Here is an 8418-nt window from a genome sequence, read left to right as displayed (position 1 = left end):
AGACCAGCCTGGTCTACAGAGCTAGTTCCAGGACAGGCTCCAAAGCCACAGAGAAACCCTGTCTCGAAAAACCAATAATAATAATAACAACAACAGTTTATTAAACAGACGTTTGCTGTATTTTATTAGATAATTGTATGTGGGGACGGCAAGGACCTCCATGTTCGTATTGAGATCAGAGAATTTGGTGGGGTTCTCCTGTCAAGTCACCCCTGGGGTCCCAGGCCGAATGCACGCTATCAGCGTGCAAAAAGCACCTTTGCCAGCTGAGCTAACTTGTTGGCCCCTCAGTCGCACACTTACAGAGTGCATTGTCTTCCCTGCTTGCTCGCTTCTCCTGCTTCCTCCTCCCCTCCTCTTCCTCCTCCTCGTCTCCCCTCCTGCTTCCTCCTTGTTCTCGTTCTGTTCCAGGACAGTCAGAGCTGCACAGAGACCCTGTCCTCCTGTCTTGAATAAAAATTTAAAAAAGGGGGGGGGGGCTGGAGAGATGGCTCAGTGGTTAAGAGCACTGCCTGCTCTTCCAAAGGTCCTGAATTCAATTCCCAGCAACCACACGGTGGCTCTCAACCATCTGCAATGAGATCTGGTGCCCTCTTCTGGCCTGAAGGCATACCTTCAGACAGAATACTGAGAATACTATATACATAATAAATAAATAATCTTAAAAAGGATCAGTTTGTTGGCCCTGGGTGTTAGTGAACCATCTGAAAAGAGTAGTGCTGGTCATTCTACATTTACTGTTTTACTGCTTGGCTTGCAGCTTTCTTTTTTGGGGGGGGGGGGGGGGGGGGGGGGGGATCTGCCTGCCTCTCTCTCTCCACCTTCTGCACTTAGGGATTACCCTTGGAAGGTAACTTGCTTTAGAAATAAGACTTCATAGAGGCTAATTAGTTAAGATTAACTCCAAAGACACTTGCACGCATGTGCTCATACACACATGTGTGCACAAACACATAATTAAAATAATAACATTCCTTTTAAAAATTAAGATGGAGTGGCCAGAGAGACGACTTGGTGTTTAAGAGTACTTACTGCTTCTTTAAGAGGACCTGGGTTCAACCCCTTGCACCTGTGTGGTCTTTCACAATTATCTGTAACTCCACTTCTAAGGACTCTAATGCCCCCTCTAAAAATAGTTTTATTTTATATTTTGTTTCCTGAGACAGTTTCTTTGTGTTGCTTTGCAACCTGTACTGGAACTAGGTCTTGTAGACCAGGCTGGCCTTGAACTCACAGAGATCCGCCTGCCTCCCGACCGCACCGCATCCCTGCCACCTCGGTTTCTTACACACCTCTTTTATCAGCCAGGAGCTCAACCCTGACTAACAATGACGTTCTTCTGCTCTCACCTTTGCTTGCTTCTCTGCATGTTTTGTCTTGGGTTTCTCTCATGTTAGCCATCCACCAGGGTTCGAGAGAGGATTGGTAAATGCCTACTTAGAACTAATAGGAGCTGGGATTTGAACTTGGGCTACTTTAATAAAACACCTACCGGCTGAGGTGCAGAAGACCTCCCATCTCGTATTCAGAGAGCACTCTGCCCGAGCAGGTACCTGCCCATTGCTTCCCTGTCGTGCTGGCTGTACGACTTGTGTTTTCTGTACCCACCTGGGTGGATCAGCTGCTCTAAAAAGGGTTCCTCTGACAGTCGGGTCGAAATCCTGATTTAACTGCTCAGTGCCTCAAAGAAATCCTTGCGGCTTTTTTGAGATACTTCATGTATTATTAACGAACACACCAGGCCTCCTGGATTAATTTTTCATGAACAATATGTCTGATTTAGCCAGCTGATACACTGGGGCTTGGTGGTGTAAGATGAAGGGCCCCTGACTACAGGGTGTGATCGATGGTTTTCTTAGGTTAGATCAGGTGATACTCCCAGAGTGCGCATTGCGTTGCTTCCTGTTGGGTTAGGAGGATTACTGACAACTGATGTAAATGTGTGGAGAAGCCACTAACCGTCGTCCATCCTCCCACCCTTCCCTGTCGTGTCTCCCCCTCACGGACTTACCTGGTTTGCAAGATTTCCTTCAGGTTCAGAAAGGAAGCCCAAGAAGTCTGAAGTTTGTAGAGAGCCCAGAGCTGTAGGTTTTTACCCAACGGTCCTTCCCAGTGTTCGCACAAACCCGCCTACCATGGTTGCTCTGTTGTCAGCTTCCCATCATAGTCTGTACTCAGTGGAGGTGCCACTTCCGAGACACAGACCTAGCTCTCACCAGCAAATCTGTTACACCTCAGCAGGTGCCAGCAACGTTGTCCTAGCATAAGCCCCGTGGGCCTGACGGAAGCTCGGTCCTGGGTGAGAGGCGAGGTTCCTTCCAGCACCTAAAGGTTCTGTTTGCTTTTCCAGCTGAGCATTGAGCAGGCCCAAACGGTGGCTGAGCAGGTGGAGATGAAGGCGAAGGTGGTCCAGGCAGAGGTCAAGGCTGTGACAGCCCGCCATAAGAAGGCCCTGGAAGAGCGTGAGTGCGAGCTGTTATGGAAGGTAAGGAGGTGCATGTCGCATGTCCCCACCCCAGCCGGTTCCCCGAGTCTAGCCTCATCTCAGATCTGAGGCCCGGGCTCTAAGCTGGGAAGGAGGCGTCCTTAGAATGCTAGGTGTCACTCACATAGCAAAACAAGAAACCGTTTCAGAAGAGCCCAGTAGCCAGGATGGAGCAGGGCTCAGGTTTTCTGTTGCTTGCCCTGGAAAGGAGACAGACAAGAGGGAGACAGTCAAGGACGGAACTGGGGCCCTACCCTTGTAGGTCCTAACCAGTGAGTCATCTCTCCAGCCCCCGGCCCCTTCTTAGTCAGTCATAGCCTGAAACGCTGTGTCAGGATATGAGAGCTGCTTCAGCAAATCCATGTCTGGATTTCCGGATGGAAAAGATTTCTGTGATAGTTCTGGGCCCTTGTTTTGGTTCTTCTTTCCCACCAGCTCTCTGTAGAACTCTTTTCTTTTTTGAGTTGTGGGGGGCATCTGTATAGCCTCCTTGCCATCCTGGAACTCACTTGTGTAGACTCAGAGAGATGCACCTTCCTCTGTCTCCCAAGTGCGGGTGTCAGTGTGTCCAACCGTACAGTGATTTTTTTTCTGTTTGTTTGTTTTGGTGGGGGGATTTGAAGATGCCATCCTGTGTGCTACAAGATCATTTCTACTTACCTAGAATCCCTGTTCTTAAATAAACTTCCTTGTTTCGCGGATGCTTCCACCTCATCCGTCCTTTTTATTGTGTTTGGTGTGTGTGTGTTCTATTCTCATTTCTGTTGTTGCAATAAAATACCCTGACAGGAGAGTTTATTCTATGTTTTATAGTCCATTGTCATGGAGAAGCGCCTAGTCACGTGACACCCACATTCCAGAGCAGAGAGATATGAATGTGTGTGGCGGTGCTTTCTGGGTGGGTCATCTCCAGTTAGTTCAACTCAGGAGATCCAGGGCTGGAGAGATAATGGCTCATCAGTTGAGTGTCCTGGCTGCTCTTCCAGAGGACCCAGGTTCAGTTATTAACCAACACCCACACGGCAGCTCACAACTGTTTGTAATTTCCAGTTTCAGGTGATCTGGCTCTTTCACACATAATTAAAACAATCACATTCGCTTATTTTTAAATCTAGACCTCAGAAAAGTTTCATTGGCCTTTCCTAGCCCAGAGAAAATCTTGATGCTAGGGCAGGCCTGTAAATTGAGTCACTTCTCGGGGTGAGGGACAACTTACTTAGACCTGGGAACTGGGACCATGTGAAGGCAAAGAGTAAGGGGGAAATCCATTCTGTTTCGTCAGATAAAATCTATTTCTGCATAATTTAGGTTTTTGTGCCTAAATTCCTCCAGGCCCAGCGTAGATTTCTCACACATTCTCTGTGCTTGGATCTAAGTCTGTCCTTGCTTCCTGTCTCCCTGTCCAGGTGGAGAAGATAAGGCAGGTGAAGGCTAAATCTCTATACCTGCAGGTAGAGAAGCTTCGTCAAAACCTCAATAAGCTGGATAGCACCGTCAGTGCCGTCCAGCAGGTCCTGGAAGAGGGCCGAGCCTTGGATATCCTGCTGGCCCGAGACCGGATGCTTGCCCAGGTGCAGGAGCTCAAGACCATCCGCAGTCTCCTGCAGCCCCAAGAAGATGATCGAGTTATGTTCACACCCCCCGACCAGGCCTTGTATCTTGCTCTCAAGTCTTTTGGCTTTGTCAGCAGCGGGGCCTTTGCCCCACTCACGAAGGCCACAGGAGATGGCATTAAGCGAGCCCTTCAGGGCAAAGTAGCCTCCTTCACTGTGGTGGGCTATGACCATGATGGTGAGCCTCGCCTCTCGGGAGGTGACCTCATGTCAGCTGTGGTCCTGGGTCCCGATGGCAACCTTTTTGGTGCAGAAGTGAGTGATCAGCAGAATGGGACTTACGTGGTGAGCTACAGGCCCCAGCTGGAAGGGGAGCACCTGGTGTCAGTGACCTTGTGCAACCAGCATATAGAGAACAGCCCCTTCAAGGTAGTGGTCAAGTCCGGCCGCAGCTATGTAGGCATCGGGCTCCCCGGGCTGAGCTTCGGCAGCGAGGGCGACAGCGAGGGCAAGCTCTGCAGGCCCTGGGGCGTGAGTGTGGATAAGGAGGGCTACATCATCGTGGCCGACCGCAGCAATAACCGCATCCAGGTGTTCAAGCCCTGCGGCTCCTTCCACCACAAGTTTGGTACCCTAGGTTCCCGGCCTGGGCAGTTTGACCGGCCAGCCGGGGTGGCCTGTGATGCCTCCCGCAGGATCGTAGTGGCTGACAAAGACAATCACCGCATCCAGATCTTTACCTTTGAGGGCCAGTTCCTCCTCAAGTTTGGTGAGAAAGGAACCAAGAATGGGCAGTTTAACTACCCTTGGGATGTAGCTGTCAATTCTGAGGGCAAGATCCTGGTTTCAGACACCAGGAACCACCGCATCCAGCTGTTTGGGCCTGATGGGGTCTTCCTGAATAAGTATGGCTTCGAGGGGGCTCTCTGGAAGCACTTTGACTCTCCACGGGGTGTGGCTTTCAACCACGAGGGTCACTTGGTCGTCACTGATTTCAACAACCACCGGCTTCTGGTCATTCATCCTGATTGCCAATCAGCACGCTTCTTGGGCTCAGAGGGCAGCAACAATGGACAGTTCCTCCGACCACAGGGCGTAGCTGTGGACCAGGAAGGTCGAATCATTGTGGCCGATTCCAGAAATCACCGGGTGCAGATGTTTGAGGCCAATGGCAACTTCTTGTGCAAGTTTGGTGCTCAAGGCAGTGGCTTCGGGCAGATGGACCGCCCCTCAGGTATCGCGGTCACCCCGGATGGATTGATCGTCGTGGTGGACTTTGGCAACAATCGAATCCTCATCTTCTAATCGCATCTTCTGGGTTTCTGTGTTTAGGGTGTGCGTGTGGTGCGTGTCTCTCTCTCTCTCTCTCTCTCTCTCTCTCTCTCTCTCTCTCTCTTTGAATAACAAAGAAGAAATTGTCTCAGGGATATTTCTTTTTCTCCCCTTTTTTATTATTTTTTTTTTTAAAGAAAACAGAAGTACAACATTGCTTAAGTCCTACCTCATCTTTTTTTTCTTTTCATTTTTTTTTTTTTTACAGTTGAATGTATTCTCTTGTGCAGGGATTGAGCCTGTGAAGTGGTAATTTCTATCTACCTCAGATCTTTGCATGTCTTTCTAGCGACCCTCTGCTCCTCCACGGAGCTCACAGTCCCTTCCCTCTTGAGGGTGTGGAATGCACAGGCCAGCACTTCTGCAACCTTGAGGGCACTGGAAGAATAGGGTGGGGTGCATTTTGTAGATTGAGCCAAGGAAACCTCCCCCCCCCAAAAAAAAAAACTACTAAGTATAAGATGTTGGAAAGATAGGATTTAAAATTCATAATTCTAGTGTATTTGTGTTCTTGAGAATACTGTGTATGTGTGGGGTTAGGTTGTTTGGTTTGATTTTTTTTTTTTCCCCATGCTGCAACAGAGATTTCCTCTGTTCTTGGGTTACCTCAGAGTCTAACATATTCATCCCTAGGATGGCTGTGGCTTGCTCGCCAAGAAAAGCAGACCATTCGTGTTTTAGGTGTCTGGTCTTTGTTTCTGCTAAGGAAGGGCGCTCGTGTATGTGTGTGTGTATGTGTGTGCGCGCGTGTGCGCATGCGTGTGTGTGTTTCAAAGCCATCTTCGCCTTGGGGGGGAGGGGGGTTGGATTTGATACGTGGCATCCCAGGGAAACTTTTCTTCCCAGTTTGCTTTCTAAGATAGGTTTAGCTCAGGACTCTCTCGGTTAAAAGTGTTCTCAAGTTTCTGTGTTTTGTTGTTTATAAAGACTTAGGTATAAGCAAATAAGTTGACCTTGTTCTCAGAGGGGTTTTTCAAATGTGGGCCACGGTGCCACAGAAGTTGGGGATGCTGGGGAAGTGAGGCACCCCTACATCAGGGACTGTTGGGGGGGGGCGTCACAAGAGTGAGCGTTCTGCAAGAGTGTGTAGTAGGCAAAGGGATAAACATTTATTTGAAAAAGCACAATTTTTTTCCTGCTTTGGAAGTTCAGGGAATATAGAAGAATGTTTGAATGACAAGTAGGAGCACCCCATCCCCACCCCCTTGGCTCAGGTCTCTTTCTCAGGATCCTTGTACCTGAGTGGAGTCAGACCTAAAGGTTAACGTGAACCCCGCTCCCTCCCCCAAAGGCCTTTGAATGTAAAGCATTTGTAAACCAAATCCCCCCCCAACCCAAAGTGCAGGACACAATATATATCCTTTTAAAAACCTGTACCAAAGAATAGAAACGTGGGGGTGTGTGGCTCCTGTGCCACGTAGGGACTGTTTTGTGGTAAACTACAGATTGGATGGGTCTTTTTGCCACTGTCTGTCTCAGGACGAAGACCTGGTCGTGCCTCTGTTCCTCACTACTGAAATCAGATCTGATTCGGAAAGGGGGCTCTCCCATCGCTGGCTGAGGACCGAAAGCTCCTGCCCGAAACAGACCAGATGATCAGTTTCTGCCCAGAATGGATTTGGTTTTAAAAGAGAAAGTTAATAAATGGAGCAATTTTCTTTCTGTCATCCCAAGGAGAAGGTGATGATGGGAAGTTGTGTGATGGGTCAATCAAATTGCTTTGGGACATTTAACTTGCCAGTATGGACTATGGTGTTCATTCACAGGACTTATAATTTCAGGGTTTCTGAGCGACCCAAATGGGGAAAGCGATCAGGGAGAGTGGTATACAATCAAGGAACCCTGAAAGTAGCTTCCGCTGCTGACTCCCCATTTCTAGGTTCCTGGGATGGCGGAGAGGAAGGAGCACGGAGGAGAGCGTACTCGGCACAAGCTCCTGTTTTGAAATTTAATAAGTGGATCCTTCCCCAGTTCATACGCCTTTAGTCTTTATTGTGCGGCCCCCCCCCCCAGTGTTACACTGGCTTTTATAGGACAGATACCCAGGAGGAGGCTCCTTCCCCCCAGTCTGCCCAACATCTACCCCTAAACACTCAACACAATCGACTTTTCGTCCTTCACGAAGATTCCAGGCGAAGAGACGAGTCTTGGCAGCATTCTTAGAAACCCGATTTTAATCGTGGCCAGGGAGAAGCTGTCTTTCCGTGCTGTTTCAGTTTTTTCCGATCCTTTTCACAGCTTGCCTGTCAGGAGTATCAGCTGTACGGTGGGGAAATTTCTGGGTGAATTACGACAAAAATATTTGATATTATACTTAGGATTGGATCACTCAGCCTGGGTTTCCACCTTGGGGTTGAAATGTCAGGTCTTAAAGAGTAGTAAGTAGATAGGCCAGTGAAGGCTTAGGGCAAAGTGGGAGTGTCCTTAGAGGTATGTGGCTCGTTAGCTTTTTGTATCCAGAATGGAATATGGCTGCCTTCTAAGAACATGGCCACGCTTGGAGAGCTTTTGTTTTTAAAACAAGTGGCCATTTGTGGTCACCTGAGATCTACTCCTGGCCTGTGGGGGAATTGGTGCTAAGCACTTTGGAGCGTGTTATAACGTGGACTGTTCCTTATGACGCAAGCCATGTTTGGTGCACCCTAGTGTGAGTTCGCCACGTGCATTCCTGCGCACACCTGCTGCCATTCTGAGGCGATGCGTGGGTACGACAGGAAAGAGACCAGGTCCTGAGTGCTGTGAGTGAAAGGAGACTTTTGTCGGCGATGAGGGACAGACAGGCAGTGGTCCCCATGGAGATCTGCCCTGTTCCAGGGGGGCAGGCTGGAGAAGGTGGGCATTGGGAGGTCCCTGGTGAGTATTAAACCCCTGGTTGCCACCTGTTTAACATTCCACAATCATCACGAATCTCTCGGTTTGTTCATGAAGCTACCCTGCCGGTCTCCAATCCTGTGTACTGCTGTGGCTGGCAGGTGATTCCTAAATTTTGCATGGAGCCCAGTTGTCTGGGCTGTCGTCCCCCCCCCCCCCCCAGGTGCACAGAACTCC

General features: G+C 49.3%; 1 protein-coding gene across 2 annotated transcripts in view; it reads left to right on the top strand.

Annotated features, from left to right (window-relative positions):
- Trim71 (tripartite motif containing 71) overlaps window positions 1–5343 on the top strand; it is a 49059-nt gene extending 43716 nt beyond the window's left edge. For both annotated transcript variants that reach the window (XM_005348041.2, XM_026779487.1), the window contains 2 exons: window positions 2351–2485; window positions 3892–5343. In XM_005348041.2, coding sequence (XP_005348098.1) covers window positions 2351–2485; window positions 3892–5343 — 1587 coding nt within the window. The remainder of the gene's footprint in view (window positions 1–2350; window positions 2486–3891) is intronic.
- The last annotated feature ends 3075 nt before the right edge of the window (window positions 5344–8418 follow it).

Source organism: Microtus ochrogaster, chromosome 5, assembly GCF_000317375.1.
Source record: "Microtus ochrogaster isolate Prairie Vole_2 chromosome 5, MicOch1.0, whole genome shotgun sequence".
In the NCBI taxonomy this organism is placed as follows: Eukaryota; Metazoa; Chordata; class Mammalia; order Rodentia; family Cricetidae; genus Microtus; species Microtus ochrogaster.
The sequence above is the reverse complement of the archived record's forward strand: the minus strand, read 5'-3'. Positions and strand labels throughout refer to the sequence as shown.